The sequence below is a fragment of the Solanum verrucosum genome, unplaced genomic scaffold (assembly GCF_900185275.1).
Source record: "Solanum verrucosum unplaced genomic scaffold, falcon-dt-bn FXZP01000306.1, whole genome shotgun sequence".
Taxonomy (NCBI): domain Eukaryota; kingdom Viridiplantae; phylum Streptophyta; class Magnoliopsida; order Solanales; family Solanaceae; genus Solanum; species Solanum verrucosum.
Genome location: NW_026020398.1, coordinates 2,855,732 through 2,882,072, shown reverse-complemented (window position 1 = coordinate 2,882,072; position 26,341 = coordinate 2,855,732). Strand labels below are relative to the sequence as shown.

At 33.1% G+C, this 26,341-nt stretch overlaps 4 protein-coding genes and 1 pseudogene across 4 annotated transcripts; 1 reads left to right on the top strand and 4 right to left on the bottom strand.

The window, feature by feature from the left end:
• The first annotated feature begins 122 nt into the window (after positions 1 to 122).
• LOC125839579 (uncharacterized) lies at positions 123 to 1,028 on the top strand. Its single transcript, XM_049518567.1, has 2 exons — positions 123 to 458; positions 750 to 1,028. Exons 1-2 carry the CDS (start codon positions 375 to 377, stop codon positions 987 to 989), a joined length of 324 nt encoding a protein of 107 aa, XP_049374524.1. The 5' UTR covers positions 123 to 374; the 3' UTR covers positions 990 to 1,028.
• Positions 1,029 to 2,140: 1,112 nt separating this feature from the next.
• Positions 2,141 to 2,995, bottom strand: LOC125839562 (uncharacterized). Its single transcript, XM_049518551.1, has 2 exons — positions 2,656 to 2,995; positions 2,141 to 2,570 (listed from the first exon to the last, which is right to left on the bottom strand). The coding sequence occupies exons 1-2, from the start codon at positions 2,839 to 2,841 to the stop codon at positions 2,187 to 2,189; spliced, it is 570 nt and encodes a 189-aa protein (XP_049374508.1). The 5' UTR covers positions 2,842 to 2,995; the 3' UTR covers positions 2,141 to 2,186.
• Positions 2,996 to 3,411: 416 nt separating this feature from the next.
• On the bottom strand, positions 3,412 to 13,755 carry LOC125839578 (hydrolase 3-like). The gene is made up of 3 exons (XM_049518566.1): positions 13,305 to 13,755; positions 12,919 to 12,993; positions 3,412 to 3,806 (listed from the first exon to the last, which is right to left on the bottom strand). The coding sequence occupies exons 1-3, from the start codon at positions 13,753 to 13,755 to the stop codon at positions 3,412 to 3,414; spliced, it is 921 nt and encodes a 306-aa protein (XP_049374523.1).
• A 3,502-nt stretch (positions 13,756 to 17,257) lies between these two features.
• On the bottom strand, positions 17,258 to 18,465 carry LOC125839510 (2-hydroxyisoflavanone dehydratase-like). Its single transcript, XM_049518493.1, has one exon. It carries the CDS (start codon positions 18,426 to 18,428, stop codon positions 17,472 to 17,474), a length of 957 nt encoding a protein of 318 aa, XP_049374450.1. The 5' UTR covers positions 18,429 to 18,465; the 3' UTR covers positions 17,258 to 17,471.
• Positions 18,466 to 24,388: 5,923 nt separating this feature from the next.
• On the bottom strand, positions 24,389 to 25,372 carry LOC125839566 (2-hydroxyisoflavanone dehydratase-like; annotated as a pseudogene).
• Positions 25,373 to 26,341: the final 969 nt, after the last annotated feature.

Sequence of the window (26,341 nt, the reverse complement as noted above, 5' to 3'; positions counted from 1 at the left end):
CATTATTTTCAAATGTCCATAAAATTAATTTTAACACCATAGTACCAAATAGTCATAAAAACACCCTATTTAAATAATGCTGCAAATAAATAAATAAAATTAAAGTGTCATCGAGTACTGGGTTACCACCATTACAGAATCTAATCAGAAAAAAAAATATTTGCCCAATTACAGCTAAAGTTCTGTTCCTTGTTACAGGTGTCTCACTTTCTTTTTTTTTGAAAAAAAAATGTTTTCTGTACTATAGTTTATTTAGAAAGCCTATTGCAATAATACCATTTCACATTCCCAAATGTATTCTTGAATTTTTCTATATCCTCTCGGCAAGTTTACATTTTGCACTCTTTTATATAATATATAGTCTACGATTACATATGGAAGAGTTCCGGCCGAGTTTCCGGTGCTCCGATGACCGGAGATTGGAGATCGTAAGCGGAAAGGGGTTCAACATCAATCAGGTAATTAGCAACACAAATGTTCAACTGAATCTAATACTTGTTTTATATTATCCAAAGATAAATATATGTACATGCAAATAAAAATAATAATTAGTTTTGAACCTATAATTTTGATGAACTTTAAATAACACCCCTTATCTTGCGAAGCTAGGGGTGGGGGTTTATTTGAGTATCTACATGGTCAAAATAAGCTTATCTAAATGTTGGTCCATTAAATATAGTTTTTTCATGTTTTTACATTTTGAATTTTCTTAATGAAAATTTTGTTTCTGCTGCTGTTCACCTATATAGGTAAATCGGGCTCGGTCACCGGATCTGGCTGGGGTAACGAGCAAGGGGACGTGGCCGAGTCAGGTGGCAGCAGCGCCGTCGTCGAATAAGCCATGGGGATTCAATGATCCAGAGATGAAGAGACGAAAGAGAATAGCTAAGTACAAAGTTTACACTATTGAAGGAAAGGTCAAAACTACAATTAGAAATGGACTAAGGTGGTTCAAAAATAAATGCTCTGAAATCATCCATGGATATTGATTAATTATCCTTTCCGACTCTACTAACACGAGATGTTTTGTGCATCAAAATATCCTGTCTGGTCTCTTCTTTCTCAAAATGATCTGATTGAGGAAGGTGGAAAACATAGAGGTGGCAGGTCTAATTTCATATATTAGTACTTAGGATGTTTTTTGTATTTTTTTTTTTCAAATTGAAATTCTAATTTGTTTGCATGTCATTTAATCATGTTTAACAATTGAGATTATTTTTTCCTTAGAAGCTTTAAGTCATTATTCCTCTAGTTAATGGTTTGCCAACATTTGTTGTTATGATTTTTCATGCCTTTTTTGATTAGCAAAACTATGAAATTGATTTATCATTTTTCAAAATATAGGTAACTTTAATACATTGACTTTGACAGTAGATTTATAAAATTGAAAACCCAACTTGGGCTAAAATTGGCAATGAATATGATTTTGATTTGCAACTTTTTTTTTTTTTTTGTCATCATAATAATTGGTTTGGAACTTCAAGTTGACCAAACTGGCCATCAATTTGAAGGATCAAAGATACTCTAATTTTAGTCTTCAATTATTATTTTTTTAGCTTTCAATTTGTTTCAGTTTATAAGCCAAACAGAAGAAGTGGTTTGTAATGATCCTGAAGGTTATTTTTATGATTTTTGGTTCTTTTTCCATATTTAATCCTTCACATAGTTTTGATTAGCTGTTATGAATTGCAAGGATGGGTGACACGATTTAATATATAGAAAACATATGTCATGAATCGATTAAGTCAGTGCAAACATCGAGTAGTAGGATAGGAGAGTAGAAATGAGGTATCTAGTAAAATAGGAGTGCAACAATTGTATCTTAACAAAAAAACTCTCTTAGATTTGGATACATATTCTTTAATTACGATGTGATCCATCGTATTTTCCTTAGCACATTTAAAACAAACATAATGAAAGAATAATTCAAATATTTTGGATTTTCTTTCACTAGTTTCTTGATGTAGAAAAAATAAATTCTGCTCCTTTTGGAACTAATTAACAGTAGATATCTAAGAGACATTAAAGCAAAAGGCAGTGATATTTCTACGTTAATTCTGAAATATTATGCCTTTTGCCAAAAAAAACGTACTTAAATTAAATTAAGTATTACTACTACAAAATGAAGGAAATTAATTTGATTAGGTTCCGTTCATGCCTTCTATGTGTTTGATTAATTGCCTGAATCACTTTTGAAGCCTCATTTGTTCGTAAAATTGAGCAATGAAATTCTCTGCCTTTGCATCAATCATGTCATCTCCTCCAATTGCATCAAATACCTGATCAGGATCTTCCTCCTCCTCCTCATCGTCGTCGTAGAGATCTTGTAGATTATTTGCTGAAGCATATTGACTCATGGTGCCAATGGAGGACGTTGATGGGGTTGGAGAGTACAACGACGAAAAATGTTCACTGAATTCTACAGGTAGTGATGTAGATTTCACCGGTGGTGGTGGTTGCGGGTCATGAGGACTCGGTGGTGATTGGTTGTCTTGGAGATGTAAAGGCCTCATGGACCCTACCAGTTTTTTCCAATTTTCTCCCTTTGAATCAGCAGGGGGAGCGGGTTCCTGTATTACGTATTCAGAATTTAAAATAAGTGAATGTACGTACATACGACTATATGTCTACAATAATGAAAATTTTCTAGCGTACCGGAGTAAATTTCTGTTGCTTTAGATCAAGGGAACGACGACGAAGCTTGAGTGATGCAGCTCTAAGGAAGCCAAAAGCACCCTGTTTTTTCTTCTGTTTGACAATACTGTTGTCAACCGGAGATTTATTATTGTTGTCAATGTTCATGTTGGTGTTGGTTGAGTTCATGACTACCTCTTCCGTCATTCTATGGAGGAGAATGTTCCACGAAAAATATGGCTTCGCTCTGTTTGTCAACGAACGATGGTGCACGTAGTTATTAATTTGCCCTCCCTGCAATGCAGGTCGAGTTGTTTATAGAGACGTTGCGAAGAAATGAACCTTCTTTTGTTGTATATATATAGAGATGCTATAAAAAGGGAAGGTAGAATTTGTAGTGTTTGGTGTTTGATACTTTGTTGAATAATTAGTTACGGTATAACTATATAACCACCTCAGGATATTTGTGTGGTTTACAACCTAGCTAGCTAGGAATAAGTTGGAACATAAAACTACTAGAATGCCTATTATAACCATAAGAAAAAAAAGAAAGACTTATTTAACTCAGGTTCTGAAACAAGTTATTCTCTTCGATCCAAAATAGTGGACAAGGTTCGAAAGGTACATACTTTAAATTTATGATGTGCACCTAATTACCAATACATCATACATTGCGCATCTAGCCTTGTAACATTATTAAAACTCAAGATCACTTATGTTGGATGAAAGAAGCAAAACGCTTTATCACATCTTTAGCTTTCTCAACTTGAAGATTCTTTACAAAGAAGCAATGTTCTTCACCTTCAACTCAAGAAACTCCAATTCACCATTCCATCCACTTTTCTTCACACCTTCAACAAATCGAATCATAATTTCTCGAGGAACCAATACATCTTGCTCAGCTATAACCATAAATAACCGCGAGCAGCCTAGGCTCGATAGACTTGGAGCCTTTTCAGCAAGTGGATTAATCATTGGACTATCAATTGGCGAGTATCTATATTCTATTTGACATATGGTGATCCAAAGTTGGTAAGCCAGATTATTCTCCATATCAAGACTATCGTCTTGCATCAAAAAGAAGGGACACGCAAGAATACAACCCATTATTTTAACGTCTCCGTTTAAACTTTCTTTGCCAGCTCTCATAGCCATGTGATAGGCTATGTTACCTGTTACAAAAATTATATAAGCGAGGGTTGCTCAAATGGTAAGCAACTTCCACCTTCAACCCTGAGGTTTTAAATTCGAGTTATCAACGGAGCAAGAAATGTGGAAGGGGTTCGAGTCATAAGCGAGGTGGGAGCTTCTAGAATGAAGTTAAAAAAACACAAAAGGCATGAACTTATAGAGGTTAAAAAAAATTGCTTTGTATATATAAGGTATTTTTTTTAATGTATTTATATAGATTTTGAACCTTTTGTACAAAAGATTAGAGGTTGCTTAGCCGTTCAAGAGGGATTCAAAATTCACCTTGAGGTGTCAAGTTCAAATCTCAAATTCTCTTCTTCTTTATATATATATTACGAGTCTAAAATTGATTGGGAATGGACTTCAAGTTAGTTAAAAGAAATAATTTTGAATTTTGTGACCTAATTTAAAAATGAAGACAATCTACTATAATGTCATTTGAATACAATAATCTTAAACATGACAGATGAGATGTTATAATTAATCAAAAGTTGGAAAAAAAAAACGAAAAAAAAAGCTCTGACTTCTCTCTTACTTTTCTCTCTCTAAACAAATTAGCCGTTGTTTATACCATTGCAACCCAGGTGACTTTCGACCGTCGGACGTATGTCCACCACCGTGGACCTCTCAGTCCTCGGTGACCGTCGTAGACTAACCGCTCCTCAAACTAAAGAGATCTCCTCCAAACTAGATCAGTTTCCCCCACTTCCCTCTAAGGTTTGGAACAAAAACTTCTGTCAAAATCCACAAAACTTTGTTCCTCCAAACCAAATTCTTCCTGGTGTCGTTCCGGTGAGCAAAGCAATGGAAAATCCAAAACCTACATATGCCAACCTTGCAACCAATCGTAGTTCCAGAAACTCAAGGATCAGACTACAACCCAAACCTCATGAAATCCAAAATGGAAAACCTGTGGTATCCTTCTCTAAAGAGGAAAATGAGATGCTGGCTCAAACGTGCAAATGGGCCATTATAGGTAAATTCTCTCAAATCCGTCCTTCTATTGATATCATCCGGAGAGAATTTACTAAAATCATTCCGGGTAAAGGAAATATTAAGATTAGAGCCTATGATATGCATCATGTATTCCTAGATTTTGACAACATCGAGGACCACCTCAATGTGCTTTCTAGAAATTTTATACACTTGGGAGGCCTAGATATTATGAAAATTATGAAATGGTCGACAACCTTCAAACCGAATTCCGACCACTCTCTGGCACCAGTGTGGGTGAATCTGCCCGACTTGAAATGGCACCTCTTTGAGTGGGATGCCATTTGTCGAATCCTTGAACCGATTGGGACCCCTTTACTGCTTGATAAAGCCACCCTAACCAAAACTAGACCCACCATTGCGAAGGTAAGGGTGGAAATAGATCTGACCAAACCTTTTATCGACGAAGTGATCTTGGAAATTACTAACAGGGATGGACTGACTGAGATGATCAACCAAAGAACTGAGTATGAAACCATCCCAGCATTCTGCTCTGTCACGACCCAAGCCTAGGGCCTAGACGTGACATGGCGAATGAGGAACCCGAAGGAACCCCAAACAAGTCTCTCAAACTTGTCATCACACTTCATCGGTCGCGGAAGTACATTCAACATTAATTAACGGGAAATAGGGACTAAGGGCAAACCATTTCAAAATGACATCATAGAACAAGAGTCAAGCTCATTTACAAAATACTCGTCCAACGCACACCTCTACATACATAGATAGGACGGGGCCATGACATTCTACCGGCTCCCCTCATAGTCAAAATACAATTGCAAGCTAAAGTCTCAAAACATAGGAGTAGAAAACATCACATAGCCCTCGAATCATTGAGGACTCACCAACAACTCGGATAAGCACCGTACTAGCCACGTGAATGAAGAGAAGGATCAAGAGTAACTCCGGTCCCTACATGGTGACATCATGTAGGCAAAATATGCGTTAGTACTTGGAATGTACTAAGTATGCGGGGTGCAACACAACAATAGACAAGGACACAATCGAAATACAAGAAATAGTTTCATAGGCATTATGAATAACAATATGAGGATACATGATCAAAGTGAAGTCAAAACATGTTTAAGTAACTCTATACTAATAGTAGATATCATATGTGTATACATGATCCAACCAATTTATAACCCCAACTTAGGATGGGGGATGCCGTTCACACCCGGACACCCTGGTGGCAAGGTATAAACCCCTCACATGGTTGATGTTGGTCACACCCCAAGCATCCTAGGTGGTGAGATATAAACCTCTCACATGGTTGATGTTGGTCACACCCCAAGCATCCTAGGTGGTGAGATATAAACCTCTCACATGGTTGTCCGGTTCTTTTCCCCCGGACCGGGCATGGTCATGCAACACTTTATATAGGAAATTCTCATTAGGCTCTAATGCAATCTCACGTATGAAATGAACATATACACAAGCTTAGTTTGTCATCAACACATCTTTGGAGTTCCATACTTCTCATAACTCAAGCTTTAAAGCATCAATTTATCAATTCTCCATAGTTGGACATTTTGTCAAACACCTTGAAGGCATGTAATGGAATCAAAGAGCATGGGAAATAGGGTAGTAATTATGCAGCCAAACCAATGAACAACCTACAACAACACCTTTTTAACACCCACAATACCACATGAAAATCTCCACATCCATTCCAAATTTAGGTTCAAGTTCTAGGGTCACAACATGCTCAAAACAATCACTTTTCATGTTTAAAATTCAATGTGTAGGAAATTATTACAAAGAACAAGACTAATATATGAATCTTAACTTAAACCATGAATTAGTGAGTAGAATAGAGTCTAGGCACTATGGGTGGAAGGACTCATGAGTTCAACATCACATACCTTGAGTTCTTATGAAGGTCTTGAGAGTGTCTTCAATGGAAGCTTGCAACTTGGGACAAGAGTCCCTTCAATCTTGAGGAAGGTTTTGGATTAGGGTTCTTGAGAGAACTTGAGAGAAAATGTGTCTAAGTATGGGAGAGGTGTTTTGGAAATGTTTTAGAGATGAAATTTGAACTAATGCTATATAGGAAATAACATATGCCCTTTGGAAGAAAATTTCGTCCAACACTTAGAAAAAAAAAAAGGGGCGGGTGAACAGTAAGAAAGGCTACTGGAAATTGCATTCCCTGCCGGACAGACTTTACGAAAATGGGCATAACTTCTTCGTCCGAACTCCGAATGAGGTGAAACGAAGTGCGTTAGATAGCTAACTCAAAGGGTTTTCCATGGATATATTATTGGCCACCAAATAATTTGTGTGCTAGGAGATATGACCCTCCAAAGTAGACCCTCGAAAAGGCTTCACTTGAAAATTTCGGATTTTGATACGGTTGCTCTAAAATTTGGGTTAGACCCATTTCTCACTCAATTTGACCCCCTAAACAAGAATATGAAGTCAGATTTTCGAAAAACGAAACGGATTTTGAGATATATGGAAATTACAATTATAGGTGTTTCCGAAGCACATTTTCGGACATTTTTGGGGTCGTTTCATGCTCGCACTGTAAAATGCAAGGTCATAGAGATGAAAATTGCAGAAAGCTTCATCCTAATTTACAAACCAATGAGGCGGAGAATACACTCAGTGAGCAAAAAACAATGCAAGCTACCACCAATGTGGAAGTTACAACAGATACCACTAATTTGATGGATAGAACAACTCAAAACTCAAAGGAGAGTCCAGACGAAATCAATGAGGAACAAGAATGGCAAACAGTGACCAACAGGAAAGGAAAATACATCAACAAGAGCAACTCAAATGGAAAGATATCTCAAACAAATCAAGACAGAGGAACAAGTAGCAGCTCAGAAATTAGCAAGATGCGGGTTTCCAGTATCAGCAGTGAAATAGTAAACCTATGTCTTTCCGAACCCACCAATAAAGGAACGGAGGATATGGAAGTTACTACTCACAACGAAACGATACCAGCAGAAATGAATTTTTCCAAGAGCAACACTTTGAGAACCCCTACCAAAAGAAAGGAAAAAAAAGCTGAAAGAAAAGAAAGGAAAGCACATCACCTTCAAATCATCAAAAACAACACTATGAAGGTGAAACACAATAAGGAAACTGCGTATTTGGAAGTTAAGTTAGATGATCAGATTACCAGTCAACTTGTTGAGGTGGTAAACTCTGAAAAAACAAAGAATCTCAACAAGAAAAAGAAATTTTCATCCATTGTGCAGATCCCCCCAGATATAGTCTTCGATAACAAGGATTCTGTTTCAGTGGAGATCCACCAACTCAACTCCTCAACTGCTCCCTTTTTTGGACTAAATCAAAATCCACTAGAAAATATTACAGGGAGGAAGGCGAAAGAAAAAGAAAAGTTAAGCTTGCCGGATGACCCTAGATCTAGGAACAAGGGTCCTCAAGGCGAATTCATTACTCCAACCCACAATGAGAGTCATGAAGACTCGACTTTCAAAGATTGCGAAGAAGATCTGTACATGATCAATGTAGAGGAAGAATACTCAACAGCCCTCTCTTATGATGAAGCTATCAGAGGTGACATACCTTCTCTAACTTGTGTAGTTGTTGATCAATCTAACCAGGTGCACCACAAGGTAGAATACTACAACAACCTCTCTCTTAGAGGGAGAATAGACCATCAAAATAAATTATCCCTTCCCCCCACTGTTTCCCATGATTAATACTATATCATGGAATATTAGGGGAATAGGATCCCAAGGTTCTCTCGAGAGACTTAAGAAGCTCAAACGTCAACATAAATTTCTGTACATGTTCCTACAAGAACCAAAGATGGACTCGAGGAAAATTGACAAATTCAAAAGGAGATTAGGGTACACTTTCTGTTTTCATAACTGCTCCAACAAGATTTGGATTTTTTGGTCTAAAGATTACATTATTGACATTATTGAAGATCGAGAACAACATGTGCTTATCCATATTTCGCATCAACACGAGCCTGTTAACTTTCACATATCGGTTATCTATGCTAAATGTGAGGAGCTCCACATAATTCCTCTCTGGAATGAGCTTAGGGACATCTCTAATAGAATCTCTGGCCCCTGGGGGTTGTAGGAGATTTTAATGTTATCACAGGACCAGAAGAAAAAATAGGAGGTCTGCCCTACAGAATTGAAGAGAGTCTTGATTTTATATCTTGTTTGGAAGATTGTGATTTGCAGGATGCTGGATATCTTGGGTCAAAGTTCACTTGGAGTGACAATAGAGACCCGCCCAATACAATCTGGAAAAGGCTTGACAGATTTGCTTATAACAGCCACTGGTTTGATGTTTTTAATGGGACCACGGTTACTCATCTCTCTAGAACTTTCTCTGACCATGCCCCCCTCTTAATGAATTGTAGTCCTGTAAATGTTAACTTTATTAAATATTTCAGATTCCTCAATTTTTGGACTGAAAATGATGACTTTCTTGGTGTTGTACAGGAAGCTTGGTCTCAAGATCAAGAAGGAAACGCCCTTCAAGTCCTTCATAAAAAACTCAAGGCCACTATCAAAGCTCTTAGTGCATGGTCTAGAATAGCTTATGGAGACTTTCATGAAGAACCTAAGAAACTAGAAAATATTATTAAAGACCTGGAAGAGAAATCCATCAACAATAATACTCCGGAGAACAGGATAAACCTTTCTAAGGCTAAGGTTGAATTCACTAGATTCTTGAAAATTCAAGAAAAAGTCCTAAGCCAAAAGGCTAGGATTAAATGGCTTGAAGATGGTGATACTAACTCTGCTTTCTTCCACAGGGTAATCAAGGATAAAAGAAAAAAACTCTCCATACACAAAATCAAAGATCACGATGGTAATTGGGTAGAGGGAACTACTCAAGTTGCTGATGCTGCAGTCAATTTTTTCACCAATCTATTCAAAGCTGAGCCCACTGAGGAATATAGTAATATTTTTAATCTCGTAAAAAGGGTTGTCACCATTGAAGACAACAACAACCTTAATGGCTTGTCAACCCTCCAAGAGATCAAAGACATTATTTTTTCAATTGATCCTGACAGCGCCCCTGGGCCTGACGGACTAAATGGAAAATTCTACCAATCAACCTGGCAAATCATAGCAGCGGACCTCTATGCAGCAATCATTTCATTCTTTCAAGGTGCTATCCTTCCAAAAATTTTCTCCCTCACTTGTATAGTGATGCTTCCTAAAGTTAATTCTCCTCAAGATTTTTCTGAGATTAGGCCTATCAGTCTTTGTAATACTTCGTGCAAGATCATTGCTAAATTGATCAATAAAAGGCTTTCCAAAATTCTTCCTAATATAATTAGCCCCAACCAAAGTGGTTTTGTTAAAGGGAGAGCTATTACTGAAAATATCCTCTTTGCCCAAGAAATTGTCAATGATATCGGCAATTCTAATTTTGGGGGGAATGTAGTTATTAAACTAGACATGTCTAAGGCCTACGATAGAGTCTCTTGGTCTTTTTTGTGCTTTATTTTGAGGAGGTTTGGTTTTGCTGAAAGTTGGATTGATCTTATTTACAGGTTCATCTCCAATAATTGGTATTCTGTTCTTGTGAATGGAAGTAGCCAAGGTTTCTTTAAATCTGGGCGGGGTCTTAGACAGGGAGACCCCCTCTCCCCTAGTCTCTTTGTTCTCTCGACAGAATTACTTTCCAAGATGCTTAATTCTCTATATAGAGTCCCTGCTTTTAGAGGGTTTTCTATGCATCCATATGGTCCTTAAATTAACCATCTCTCTTTTGCAGATGACACTATCGTTTTCAGTAGCGGAAGAAAAGCCACTGTTCAAGCTATCCTTAAAACTCTAGAAAGCTATGAACGAGTCTCTGGACAATTAATCAACAACAACAAATGCTCCTACACCATGGCTCCTACCACCCCTCTTATCTCTATCAAAAGGGTTGGAAAAATTCTACGTATGAGATACGAGCATCTTCCTATTAAATATCTGGGATGTCCCATATATAATGGGAGGAAACTCCTCGAAATCTTCACTGATCTGATCTGTAAAATTACCAATAGAATTAAAGGGTGGCATCTTAAATTGTTGTCTACAGGAGGAAGAACGACTCTCGTTAGGCATGTCCTGCTTGCCCTAAATGTTCATTCTTTGGCAGCAGTCCATCCCCCTAAAGGCACCCTTGAGGTGATTGAGAGGTACCTTACTCGGTTCTACTGGTCAGGTAATGAGGAAGATAAGAAATATCACTGGGTTTCTTGGGAAAATCTTAGCTACTCGTACAATGAGGGGGGATCAAATTTTAGAAAACTCGAAGACACTTGCAAGGCTTTCACGGCTAAACAATGGTGGAGATTCAGAACTACTGAATCTCTTTGGACTAATTTCTTGAAGGCCAAATATTGTAGTGTTGATCACCCTACCTTGTCCAGTGGAAACCAGGGCAGTCTCATAGTTGGCAGGCAATGCTGAAAATTAGAGAAGAGGTGGAACAAGAAATTTTTTGGAAAACTAACAGGGGGAATTCTAGTTTCTGGTTCGATAAATGGAATGAACTTGGTCCGTTATACGAACTCTTGGAGAACACCCTTATTTACCAACATATTACTATTAAGGATGTCTTTCAACAGGGTCACTGGAACTGGAATGCCCTAAACCCTCAACCCCCGGATCACATCAAACAAATCATTACCAATTTTAACATCAACTTGGCAAATAATCTTGACGATATTCCTCTCTGGACTGCTGCTGAATCTGGGAAGTTTTCAGTATCTTCAGCCTGGAAGCTTTTGAGAAAGAGGAGACCTTTTGCTCGTATTGATGCAAAAATATGGCACAAACATATACCATATAAAATGTCTTGTGTTACATGGAGGGCAATTCATAATAGAATGCCTACTGATGATAAGATTGTCGATAAGTTTAAAATAACCACTGTTTCTAAATGTGTTTGTTGTGTTGCTACAGGTATGAACCCGAGACTTGAATTCTCAGAACACCTATTTTGCAAAGGAGACTACGCACAACGAATCTGGAGCTCCATAATTGGCAGAATGGGCATTATCACCAGGCACACAAATCTCAGAGAATTGCTCCAAAGATGCTGGAATTTCACATCCAAAAATCCAGTCACTGAATATGTTTTAAGTATCATCCCTCCAATCATTATCTGGGAATTATGGAGATCAAGGTGCAACTCTAGATATGAGGAAGAGAGACCATCCACCAAAAGATCTATTTCTCTGATCGTCTTCAACATCTGTCACTTAACCAAAAAGGTTTTCTCCAACATTAACCTTCCGGAGAATTGGGAAAGCCTACTTAAGCTCATGGAAATACAACTTGAAGACACTATCCACACCACGGTTAAATGGTCGAGACCCTCGCATCACTCCATGAAGTTGAATACGGATGGCTCTTGTATTGGAGAATCTAGTGGAGGAGGTGGAGTGGTGCGAGACTCAAATGGAAATTGCATTATGGCCTTTATTCTTCCCCTGGGAAATGGAACCAGCAATACTGCTGAAGCAAAAGCCTTCCTCTTTGGCCTGAAGTGGTGTATTGCCAATGGACACATCTTTACTACAGTTGAAACTGATTCCCTCCTCCTCCTAAATAGCATTCTCAATTTATGGTCTACTCCTTGGAGGATGAGAGAAACGGTGGAAGAAATCAGAGAGTTGATCCTCAGACACAATATTCAGATCAATCACTGCTATAGGGAAGCCAACAGAGTGGCTGACAAACTTGCTTCTTATAGTCATCTAACCAACACTACCATAGTTATTACCGACACATCCGGTCTGCCATCACATGTTAAGGGACTCCTCAATTTAGATAAATGGCAATTTCCATCCTTTAGGATTAAAAAAAAGAAGCCTTCCCTGATTTACTATGACCCTCCTTGAGAAGTCTTTTGCTAGTTGTCACCTTTGTGCAACTTTTTTTTGCCCATTGCTACTGTAATCTTCAAGAAGGCAAGGTCTAAACCTCCTTCTCAAATTGTAATTGTTTCTCAGTGGCAATGATAGATATAAAATTTCAGTTTTTTTTTTAAAAAAAAATAATTAATCAAAAGTTACTAACTATAAAAAAAATATAACATTATTTCTATAACAAACTAAAAAATAAGACATGTAAATTGAAACAGAGTTACCTCCAGCGCTTTCTCCACCAATGAACACCCTGTTAAAATCAGCATAGCTAGTTAACCATGAGTCTTTACTACTCCCTCCGTCCCTATTTACTTGTCCATATTTCCTTTTTTAGTTGTCCCTATTTAGTTGTCCATTTTGACAAATCAAGAAAGGACAACAAATTTTTTTCTATTATACCCTTATTTACACTTCTTGAAAATTGTAAAAGTGTATGTTGTTTCCCTCCAATTTATTTCACTTGAATTCAAATAAGTGGTTGTAATTTTGAAGTGAAAAGTTGTCATAAGGGTAAAATTGTAACTTCACTGTGCTAATCATTGTTGCCTTAATCTGTGTGTCATTTCTAAAGTGGACAACTAAAAAGGGACGGAGGGAGTAGTATTACTGGATCCATTGTTATTCTCACTGTGATGACTAGCCACCCATTGAAGTACGGTCCAACAATCTTCGTACAATATTGACAAATCATTCTCTGGGGCTAATCTATACTCTACTGAGACACAAATTGCATTAGATTTGGAAACCAAGTCATTCAGAAAATAATGCACCTCGTTGAAAAAAGCAGATCCAAGTACAAGTCCGCCACCATGATAAAATACTAATACAGGAAGTTTTTCGTTACAAGTAACATTAGTATTTTTTGGAAGGTAGAGTCTAGCAGAAACGTGAGATGAGATGGTAATGTCTTTAGAGGAGACCCCGGTGGCTGGATCTTCCATCGATGGAGGAACACAGAACATGTTAAAATTTTCGTTGAAACGTTCTACGCGGCCATTTTTGTATAGTCGGAAAACGGGATGGAGATCGACGATTACCTCGTTGATCTCTGAAGCCATGGCAGCAGAAAGCTAGGAACGATATATTTTTGTGATTTTTTTTTTTTTTGTTCTTTGTTTCCAATTTATAATGTGTAGCTAAAACGAATAGTTTTTTCTAAAAAATGAAAGAGGGAATATTAACGTTGGACTAAGATACAATTTTTTACAGGAAATCTTAATTGTTAATTCTTTGTGCTACTACGACGTAAAAAATTATTGATTTAAAGAGATCTCGTTTGATTTGATTTTAAATATAATATGATATTATGATTGACACATGGAGGATAATTTAGAAATGTTATGAAATTTCTTTTTGGGTAATTTTGCAATGTTGAGACGTGGAAGACATTATCAGTCATCGTGCACAGTACTCCAATTTTTTTTTGTAATATTTAAAGGTTACTTGGAGTATTAATGGATATTATATTTTTTTTATTAAATGTGTCAAATCATATTTTCGGATAAAATCCTATTGTAGAAGTGTATAAATTATTGGCGGAATGACTTTGAAATGTTTTGTAGTTGGCTCCGTTTGTCAGTTAGCTCTTTTTTGTTTAATTGTTTTAAAAAAAAATTAAATATAAAATATTATATTCACTCGTTGTAAGACGTATGCAATCACTCTTTTTTTTAAAAAAATCAGCAATGTGAATGTCACCTAAGCTTGATCAATGGTCAGGGGTGTTTAAAATATTGTGTTTCAATAAATTTAAAGATTCAGTTGACAAAATCGTGAGTATAAGGGTCCAACTGACAAACGGAGCGCCAAGTATAAAGGCCTACCAGGTCATTCCACCTAAATTATTTATATTGGATTTAGAAGTGTATACAATTATTTTTTGATAAGTATTGTTTTGATAAATATTAACTATTATATCGAAAGTGTTATTTGTTTTGAATAAGTTATATTTATTGATAATTATATTCTTAAGAATTAAACGGTTTAAAAATAACGATTGTTGAATATTTTGTATTTTAATACTAAGTTGTTACTTGCTTGCCCTTGATATATTTAAGAAAAGGTTTACATTGAAATTTGGATTATGAACACTGATCCAAATAAAAGAAATTGAGACTAACATACTATAAACCTACATTTAACTATCAAATGTTTTGGGAGTTAATTGTGTTCACCAAAATTGACTTAAGATAGATTTTACTCTCTCTATTTCAAATTAATTAAATTGTTGAGGTGTTTCACACCCTTTAAGAAAAGAAGATTGAGACATAAATTAGGCATAATTTTTCCATTTTTATCCTTATTAATTATTGTCAAATTTATGATTAAAATAACTAAATATTAACTAATACAACTAATTCCAATACTAACTAATGAAGGATAAAATTGGAAGAACATTCTAAAAATAGTCTTGAAAATTGAATAATTAAATTAATGTGAAAAATAAAAAATATCTCAATAATTCAATTAATTTGAAATGGAGTAATTGTTATCCTAAAATTACGCTGCGTTGATATACACATAGATTTTACAAAATAGTAAAAAGGTTATAACACAGTATCCTCATTAATATGATTGATTCGATTCTTATAATATAACAACGAAATGACTTAAGCAAATAAGATACGTGATACTTATTGCTTGGTTGATCACCTAATTGACATTGGGATCTTATATCAATATTGGTGTCCTCGTATAATGTAAATAAAGTATTTAAATACATTTAGGATTAAAAGTCATAAATAATTTCAATGAGTTGAAAATGGCTTACCAAACACATCCTACAGAACACAAGTTTCAAAAAATAAATAAATTGCACTTCTAAAAATTTCACAACTTTAGGAGCTTCATTTAGGTATACACTTGTTAACAATATTACAAATCTTATCAAAAAAATTTTGAGTTCAGCTACGTTCATACTTCATATACATGTATTCTGAGATACATAGATCAAAAATTGATGTAATTTGTTGTAGATGCACTGTCTTCAAGTAGACTTGTATGTATCCAGGGCAAAAAAACTCACTCGCCTCTCACTTGTTACTCTCAAATATAAAGTTTGATTTCAACCCTCACTTTCCAAACTTAGATAACATACTATAGTTACTAAAAAAGGATATAACATACGATAGTTACTAAAAAAAGAATACGTAACTATGATATTCTTTGATAGAATAATTTATTCCAAACTTAGCTAACATACGATAGTTCCTAAAAGAAAGATACATAACTATAATATACTTGATAGGATAATTTATTCCAAACTTAGATAACATACGATAGTTCCTAAAAGAAGGATACGTAACTATAATATACTTGATAGGATAATCTATTCTAAACTTAGATAACATACCATAGTTACTAAAAAAAAAAGTTTACGTAACTATAATAAACTTCGATATTAATTATTTTTGTTCCTATATTATCGTTCTCTTTTAAAGTCTTCACATTTATTTGTAAATAATTCTGAATATTTTTTTTTAAGGAATGAATTAGTAAAATTATTTTCTTATTGATAATGTCTTAACATACGTATAAAAAAAAATCAATTAATATAAAACGAAAGAAATATCACGTTTTCGTGAGAAGACAAATATGTTGATTTGCGTAGTTAGGCGGCGGAGAATTTAAGGATGGGCGCACGCCGCCGCCGAATTTAATTGACTTAAGCAAATAAGATACGTGATACTTATTGCTTGGTTGATCACCTAATTGACATTGGGATCTTATATCAATATTGGTATCCCCGTAAAATGTAAATAAAGTATTTAAATACATTTAGGATTTAAAAGTCATAAATAATTTCAATGAGTTGAAAATGGCTTACCAAACACATCCTACAGAACACAAGTTTCAAAAAATAAATAAATTGCAATTATAAAAATTTCACTAGTTTAGGAGCTTCATTTAGGTATACACTTGTTAACAATATCACAAATCTTATCAAATTTTATTGTGTTTAGCTACGTTCATACTTCGTGTACATGTATTTTGAGATACATAGATCAAAAGTAGATATAATTTGTTCTAGATACACTGTTTTCAAGTGAATTTGTATGTATCTAGGGCAAAAAAAATCTTACTCGCCTCTCACTTGCTACTCTCTTGTTCTCGCTCGTTTCTCTCTATTTAAGTGTATATGGTAGCAAAAAATATGTATCTAAATATATCTAACTAGAAATCTGATATGAAATTATTAAATAGTGAAACAAAATATATATAGAAAATTTGATATATATGATAACAATATTTATGTAATTAGATAGTTATCCATTATAATAAAAAAAAAAAAAAAAAGACACTCAATTAGAAAAAAAGAGAGTAAAACAACAAAAAAAAAAGAAGAGAGAAAAACAACTCTATGACGGATAACATAAAATCTTGAACCTAAATAACGTGAAAAAATAGCAAAGGACTAAAGTAACACTCAAATATAAAGTTTGATTTCAACCCTCACTTTCCAAACTTAGATAACATACAATAGTTATTAAAAAAGGATACGTAACTATAATATACATGGATATAATAATTTATTCCAAACTTAGATATAATACTATGATATTCTTCAATAGAATAATTTATTCCAAACTTAGATAACATACAATAGCTACTAAAAAAAAGGATACATACCTATAATATACTTCGATAGAATAATTTATACAAAACTTAGATAACATACCATAATTACTAAAAAAAAAGTTTACGTAACTATAATAAACATCGATATGATCATTTTCTTAACATTTCCCAAAATGTTCATAGCCAAGAACAGTCGTCACACACAGCTCTTTTTGATAAAACTAGCTATTTCCTTAATCAGAATTTTGGCTTTTTCAGTTTCAGTATCAAAAATCTGAAAGCAATGATCTTCACCTTCAACATCAATCAATTCAATTTCCCCTTTCCATTCACTGTTCTTCACTGCTTCAGCATACTTAATCCCAATATTTCTCAGTTCATCTTTCTCTGCAACACACACTAAAATCTTTGAACAACCCAATGTTGATAAACTTTGAGCTTTTTCAACAAACGGATTAATGTTTGGATCATCAACTCCGTCTTTAGTTGATGGGTTTACAAACCCCCAAAGCTTACTGGGTAAACTGTCTTCTTTAAAATCAATTGATGTTAAAAAGTATGGAAAACAGAGTAATGAACCCAGGATTTTGATTCCACCATTTAAGCTTTCAGATCCAGATCTGAGAGATAGATTATGAACTATGTTACCTCCCGCACTATCGCCTCCGATTAGTACCTTCTCGAAATCGCCATGGTTAACTAACCAAGGTTCCTTTTCGAACCCGGGTTTTGCTTCAACATGGGATCCGACCCATTGAAGAGCGGCCCAAGAATCTTCATACGCTACTGGAAATGGGTTTTCCGGGGCAAGACGGTATTCAACTGAAACGGCGATGACATTAGATTCGGCGACTATGCGGTTAAGGTAACGGTGGTCGAGGAAAGAGAAGGCGGATTCGAGACAGAATGCGCCGCCATGATAGTAGACTAAGATTGGGAGTTTTTGGTCGGTGGAGTTTGTGAGCTTTGGGAGGTAAATTCTAGCTTTGAATTCCGGCGAAATGTCTATGTCTTTTGAGGAGACGCCGGTGGCAGGATCTTCCGGCGACGGCGGAACGATCGGTGAACCGAACAACCGCTCAACACGGCCGTTTTTGTAGACACGGATGTAATGAGGAAAATCGACTACCACCTCGTTATCGCCGGAGTCCATGGTGTATTAGTGATAAATAATTTTTGAGGTGCAAATCAGCTACTAAGACTCTTGTCATTTTATAATAAAATAACCGACCATGGACTACAATGGAAACACGATATAATATTTTTTTTAATAATAAGGTAATATCTCTTATATTATTAAAATTAATATTAGTTCATCTTACTAAAATTTGTAATCTCATACTTCCTCCGTTTCATTTGATATGTCAATCCTTTCTATAAATAACTAGACCACAATATTTATTCTTTTATAAAATTTATGCATAAATTACCATATTTTGTCTATTATATCCTTGATAAAATAGTTAATTAATTTTGTCATTTATTAATAAAATTGACTTAAAAAAATATTAAATAAAGATAGAAGGATAAAATTATATTATTTTTTAATGTAAGTACAAAGTAAAAATATGACATATAAAATGGGATGGAAGGGAGTACTATTAATTATTCGTATCACTAAATTAAAAAATATTGATGAATTTTTTTATATATTATTTTTGTAATTAATTAAGTGTTCACGTTTGTTCATAAAAATATTATTTTTTAATAAGCCTACGTAGCTGATGAGGTCATCTGTATATACATATTCTCATCGTCCTAAAACAGGAAGAGGCCGTCAGTCTTGACTGGTAAATATAGAAAGGAAAATGGCGAAAATAGAGTTGAAATTAGTGATATAATTTATACTTATTTAAAACTAATTTTTTTTAAAAATAATATAATTTGAATTTTTAAAATTATATTTTCTCCTAATAATGAAATTCTAACGAGTAAAGAACAAATAAATAAATAATCAAAACATATTTATTTATGAAAGAGTGCCTTCAATTAGATTATTTGCCAAAAGTTGCATCATTTCTACAATTTACTTGTTTGATTAGATTACTTCACCTTAATTCTATATTTTTTCCAAAGTAAAAGCTTCAGTTTTTCAATATGTAATAATCAAACTCAAAATCTTTATTAATCAACTAATACTGGTATTTTGCTTTTCACGAGAAAAAATTATCTAAATACACAACTTATTTTATGATATTCTCTTAAATTTAATATCATTTGAAAAATTACAAAAATCTCTATTCTCTTGTGTTTTCGAATACATCACTTTTACGTGATATATAGAAACACAATGTATTGAGAGCAATGTCTTATATCAACATGTGTAATATATCGAGATGTGATGTATCCAGACGTTGAGTATGTACTGAGATAAGTGTTTCTTGTATCAACAACAAATTAGGTAGTGTATCGGGATCAGTGGTGGAGCTATAATTTTTAATAGGAAAAATCACCCCATATACACATTTAAGAGTCAATATTACATGTTTTAAATCTACTTTTAAAAAATTCTTGTTTATAACAGTTTAATTACGGGTTATAACATATCACTAATTATTTATAAAATAATTAAATTTTACTTTATTAAATAAGTATTTTTTTTATAATTTTATATTATTATTAAATTATTTAAATAAAGAATACCCCATAATTATTTCTTATACAATTATAAGGATTTTACATTGATTACACTTCCTTATTTAATGTTATACTCATAACCTCCCATTAGTCAATCCCACCACCCTTCCCCCACACCTATCCAACTATATACGCTATCACCCCACTTTCACCTTCTTCTCTCCCATTTTTCTCACCATCCAACTACACCAACATTCAATCTTTCGTCCAATTTTTTTTCCAACAAAATTATGTCTAAGAAATCCATTGAAACGCCTTGAAAGAGTCCCACATTGGGTGAAGGAACATCTAATGATGATGTTCATGTTTCAAATTTTAATATATTAACTCACCCCCCCCCCCCCTCCCCCGCGTAAAATTGTTGAAAATCCGGCAAATATTCAAAATTCGACGACAGATGGTTCATCTAAGTTGAAGGAGCGACAAAGAGAGAAAAAATGAAGAAAAAAAAGGTCACCCTTGCAAATCAAAAGGGGAAGAAGAGGAAGGGGAAAATTGTTGAAGTTGGAGCATCTTCAAAACCATCAACAAGAAGAACAACAATTATTTTTTTTTAACTTTTGGACAATTTTTTTGTGTTTAAGTATTTGATGATATATAATATCATATGTTTTCTTTCAGGCAGATACCGTTTACATATGAATTGTTGATTGCCTATTACAATTTCAAGATACAATTTTGAAAATATCAGTGTGTTTCCAAACTGTACATTTATTGGACGAAATCTGTATGAAATCTGATTAATATGTGTATGACTACGCTTTAATGTTTTGATTTTGAAAATATTATGAATTGTGATATAATAATGGTATACAAATGGTACGAATTGCGTTTTAACATTGGTATGACTATCTATTAACTGTGTTTATGGTATAAATTATTAAATTGGTATGAAAATGATATGATTTGTCAAACTACTAATTTTGTTTAGAAAAAAATCACATTATGCTTACTTTGTATTCTAAACATGTTTTTGGATGAAACGTGTATGAAATCTGATTAATATGTGTATGCCTATGATTTAATATTTTATTGTTGGATATTGTATGAATTGTGATATAATATTGATATACAAATGGTATAAATTGTGTGATTATATGAATTTATCAATTTTTATACATGTTGTTTGGATAAAATGTGTATGGAATTTTGATTAATATGTGTATGACACTAACTGAAGTTAGTGTGGGAATGAAACAATAACTGCAATTTGTTTTAAATTTATTTATAGTATGACACCAGTTGAAAATCAAATTAATATTCATGTAAACTTACATTAAATTAAATACTCATGATACCATAATTACCTTTTATAATTATCACTAATATTTACACTATCTTATGTATTAAGCTGGAATAAATTTTATTTTTAACAGTATGCAATCTGTATGATTAATGAATGAACCGTGTATAAATAATAAACGGTATATTAAACACTAAGTTTATAATGCACTTCAAACCAATTATGTTTCATATTAAAACAAAACATTAATCTAAACGACAAAATAAAATAAAAATTATATATAGTCTAAACAAATAAACAATCATTAGTTTTGCACATGATAATTTGAACATGCTTCATGTTGTGGCCAACTTGACAACATCTAGTGCAAGTAACTTTGAACCTTTTGAATTTCACATCAGCAACCCTCTTTCATATATAATTCATTTCATTTGAAAATCAACATAATTCTCTGTTTCATTAAAAAAAATAACAATTAGTCTAACATTATACAAATCAATTAGAAATATGTTAAATAATATTAACTTTTCATTCCAAAGACAATACAAATTTCATCCATAAAAATCATTATAATAGCAACAAAATTATACACACTCATCATTATTTTTTCATACAAATATCATTCAGACTAGGGGTGTGCATTTGATTTTTTGGTTTGGTTTTTCACTATTCGGTTTGAATTTTTCCGTTTCTGGTTTGTAAAAGTGTAACACAATCCGATCCAAAATAAATTTGGTTTGGTTTTATTTTCCTTTATTCGATTCGGCATTTTCGGTTTGGTTATTCGGTTACGTCAATAATTTATAACATAACCAAAGTAATAATATTGATTCTCTTAAATATACGTTATAATATAAATCATAAGTAAAACTTAAAACACAATACTTATAATTATAACTATTATAGATGTTCAAATATAAAATATAAACGTAATCATGATGAAAGACAATAACCATAAAGGGACAAAAGTGGTTAACTCCAACTTAATTCTAAACCTAAACATTTATATATATATATATATATATATATATATATATATATATATATATATATATATATATATATATATATATAAAATTCGGTTTTTTTCGGTTTTTTGATTTTTATTTTTAAAATCCAAAACCAAACCAAAAAACCAAACAAAGTAATTTATTGATCTAAAACCAATCCGAAAAACCAAAAAACCAATCCAAATAAAAATTCGGTTTGATTTGGTTTGATTATTCAGTTTAATCCGAATAGTGCACACCCATAATTCAGACAGTACATTACAAAACAAATTTCATACAAAACATAATATTTCACATTTAATACTCACTTAATACACATTTCATACAACAATCATCATTCATACCAAATTTATACATTTTCATACTCATTTAATACACATTTCATACAAAACGATTATTCATTCAAACTATATACATTTCTCGTCACAAATAATTAATTACTGTCACCCAACTTTATACAGAAATAACAAAACTAATATAAACTCAACAATTTCACATTTAATACCAATTTAAAACACTTGTAATGCACTTCGTCAAGAATTCCTTTTTTTTTCATATTTCTTAAAACATTTTTCATACATAATTCATTCGACTTATACTATCAAATTCATTATCAAATAAAATAAATTTTCATAAATTCGTCAACATTATAATTAAATTATTTTTATAGAATAATTAGCACACTTTCATACAAATTTCATTTAATTTATTCTATCAAATTTATTCATAAAATCACATTAAATTTATAATTTCACAAAACAACAACCGTATACAAAATAAACAAAAAAACACTAAAATTTTTACATTTCACGACTGTAAACATAATATGATATCAACAGTTAACAAAATATGACTCCACTTTCAATTAATCGACAGTTTGATCATTTTTGTTTCATTTCGCTATCATTCTAAAATAAACGTTAAACAATAATAAATACTAACCCGAAGGATCCCATCTTTCACCATGTTTGATTAAAACTGATACGTAGTTGTCCATCACAACAAAATCAAGAATTTTCAAAGATGAAAAAAACTTCAATTACTCGAATGTGGGATTTTTTTGTTGAAAATTGAAGAGAGAAACGTTGAATTTTTTTGTTGCAAATTGAAGAGAGAGAAACGTTGAAAAAAGAAGAAGATAAAATCTGAATTTTTATTTGATTTTAACTGATTTGAGTGAATTAAGGATACTAAATAATCTTAATTAGTTTAAATCCCTTAATTCGTGCTATTTATTAATTATCTACAATAAATTCAAATTAAATTAACACCACAATTTCAGTTTATTACCTGTTTTCACTAAAAACGTTTTTTTTTCATTTTTCTTTTATCTCTTTATTTTATTTAAACAACTTTTTTCAATTATTAAAACAGTTTTTTTTTAAAAAATTGTTTGTTAGAACCTGAAATTTTTAATGTTATAACTTGAAAGTCTAAATCTACTGCTATAACTTGAAAATATTACTATAATATATGACATATATAAAATTTACACTTTTTAATAAGGGGGTTCAAAATTTGAAGGACTAAACACATGAACTAACCAAAAGGGGTTCGACATCTACTATATATATACATAAAAAAATAAATTTAACCATGTATAAATAATAATATTTTCCGCTGAAGGGGGTTCGGATGAACCCCCTTACAGAAGGCTGCGTCCTCCCCTGATCGGAATGTTGAATGATATATCCAAAATGGAGACGCAAAGTATCGAGACGTTAAAGTAATGTATCAGAAATCCTTAAATTTTAAGAGATTTTTATAATTTGAAAAAGAAAAAGAATATGATGTAATTAGTTCTTAGCATTATAAAATTTGCATAATTTGCATAAAATATACAAAAATTAATTCATCATTTCTTTTTCGAGTCGATATGTCAAGTTTTGTAGTGTATAATACCTAAAGATTTACAGAAGATCTACATGGATACTTACCCAAATGTTTGCCAAATATTTATCGATTATAAGTTACAGAAGTAAATAATTTTATAAAAATTTCAGCATGCTCTGATTTTTCTAATTGAAAATAATTTTATTTTGCAATAAACATTCATCAGTAACAACAATTAAGATAAAAAAGAGAATTAAAGCAAACAACAAAAAAGTTACAAATCCAACTCACGAGCGTAGCAAATTTTGTTTGTCACAACTCACAACCCCTTGAGGTGTTGTTTTCCTGAAACTCTGCATTAGGACACTTTATCTATCGAACTGTCTTTTACTAGCGATTGATGAAATCAGCATAACACTTCATCATACGTTTAGCTTCTTCAGATTCAGGTTTATACATCTGAAACGAATGCTCTTCATCAATCTCAACAAACTCCAATTCTCCATTCCACCCACTCTTCTTCACTTCTTCAACAAATCGACCCCCAATTTCTATAGGAATTACATCATCTTTTTTCCCCATACATAACAAAAGTCTCGAACAACCCAGCCCCGATAACAATGGTGCCTTTTCACAAAGCGGATTAATCAATGGACTATCAATTGGGGACAATAAACCAGACTCCAATGTTGGACAAATATTAACCCAAATCTAATAAGCTAAACCTTTTTCATCAATATCGATATCTCGAATTAAAAAATATGGGTATGCACAAATCGATCCAGTAATTTTCACCTCATTATTATTCAAGGTTTCTTTGCCGGCTCTCATAGTCATATGGTAAACTATATTGCCACCGGCACTGTCCCCAACTAAAAACACTTTACCAAAATCACAAAAATTCGTTAACCACGAATCTTTATTATTATTATTACTGGACGAATTTTCATCGGCGTGTGATGCAATCCATTGAAGTGCAGTCCAACCATCTTCGTAAATTGTGGGCACTTCGACTTCAGGGGCTAAACGGTAATCTACCGAAACAGCAACGACGTTTAATTCGGAAGCTAAAGAATTGACATAACGGTGAGTCCATGTAAAAAAAGCGGATTCAATGCAAAGTCCGCCGCCGTGGTAATATATTAAGACGGGGAGTTTTTGGCCGGCGGTGGTGTTTTCCGGGAGGTAGAGTCTGGCAGAGACGTGTGGTGAGATGGTGACGTCTTTGGAGAATGCTCCGGCAGATGGATTTTCCGGCGACGGTGGAACGTAGAAGGAGCCGTGTACGTCGTAGAAACGCTCAACGCGGCCGCTTTTGTATAACCGGAAGTAGTCGTCGACTTCTTTGACTACTACATTGTTGTCAAAAGCCATTGTAGTAGAGAAACTTTGTTAGGGAGAACTATCTAATGTGAGAGTAATTCATCGAGCTGAATGCTTGGTTGAGTATTTTATTGCGTCGCGCCAAAGTAATACTCTCTTCGTATTTAAGATAGGAAGGAAAACTTTTATAATTTATGATCTAAAATGAATGATAGAAATTTGTGTGGTTATAAATCATTTCATTAAGTATAAAATTGAATTTTAAATTAAAATTTTTATTTAATATAGAAATATATAATTCTTTTTGACAAAAAAAAATTAAGTCATAAGACAGAGAGCATTAGATTAAAGGTTAATTCTGGGTACAAAACTACAAATAGAAAATTGACAAAAAAGTGAAGTTGAATAAGTATGGTGACTAATTGTTTGGTAGCAAAGCGACCGTTTTGAAATTCCTATTATGGATTATAGAATGATAAATTATTTCATAAGACAAATATATAACGTCATGGATGACAATTATTAATGGTGAATTATTAATCTTGTGAGGATAATGTCCTCATCAATATCTAACAATCTCAACCACCTTTGTTATATTCGATATCTGTCGTATCATGTTTATTCATAAATATCAATGAGTAATACCGTGCCATGAGGATAATGTGCAGGGGCGGTTCAATGTAATCGGAGGCCTAAAGCGAAATCTTAATTAAAGGCCTAAAATCTAAATAAACTTTACATGCATTTATTTAAAATTTATTTTTCTTACATTTTTAAATGCAAAGTATTACTTAATATCTTTTTTATATATAAATAATTTATTCGATTTCTTTTTCAATTATTAGTTTTAAAAAAGATTTTATTATTCAACGTTGAAAAATATTATTTTACTTAGGCAATCATTATATGAATTGTTAACATAGTTCTACAAGTAATAAGTTGACAAATTTCAAATAAATATAAGAGTTAGAACCATAGCTTTGATGAAGTTGATAATTTGGTTACCCCACATTTTACTAT

Excerpts from the sequence above, each read along its gene's own strand:
- LOC125839579 (XM_049518567.1), top strand. The coding sequence starts at position 375 with ATGGAAGAGTTCCGGCCGAGTTTCCGGTGCTCCGATGACCGGAGATTG. Across the intron at positions 459-749 it reads AGGGGTTCAACATCAATCAG|GTAAATCGGGCTCGGTCACC; the intron begins GTAATTAGCAAC and ends TCACCTATATAG.
- LOC125839562 (XM_049518551.1), bottom strand. The coding sequence starts at position 2,841 with ATGACGGAAGAGGTAGTCATGAACTCAACCAACACCAACATGAACATT. Across the intron at positions 2,571-2,655 it reads AGCAACAGAAATTTACTCCG|GAACCCGCTCCCCCTGCTGA; the intron begins GTACGCTAGAAA and ends TACGTAATACAG.
- LOC125839578 (XM_049518566.1), bottom strand. The coding sequence starts at position 13,755 with ATGGCTTCAGAGATCAACGAGGTAATCGTCGATCTCCATCCCGTTTTC. Across the intron at positions 12,994-13,304 it reads TGAGAATAACAATGGATCCA|GGAGTAGTAAAGACTCATGG; the intron begins GTAATACTACTC and ends ATAGGGACGGAG. Across the intron at positions 3,807-12,918 it reads TGGTGGAGAAAGCGCTGGAG|GTAACATAGCCTATCACATG; the intron begins GTAACTCTGTTT and ends TTTTTGTAACAG.
- LOC125839510 (XM_049518493.1), bottom strand. The coding sequence starts at position 18,428 with ATGGACTCCGGCGATAACGAGGTGGTAGTCGATTTTCCTCATTACATC.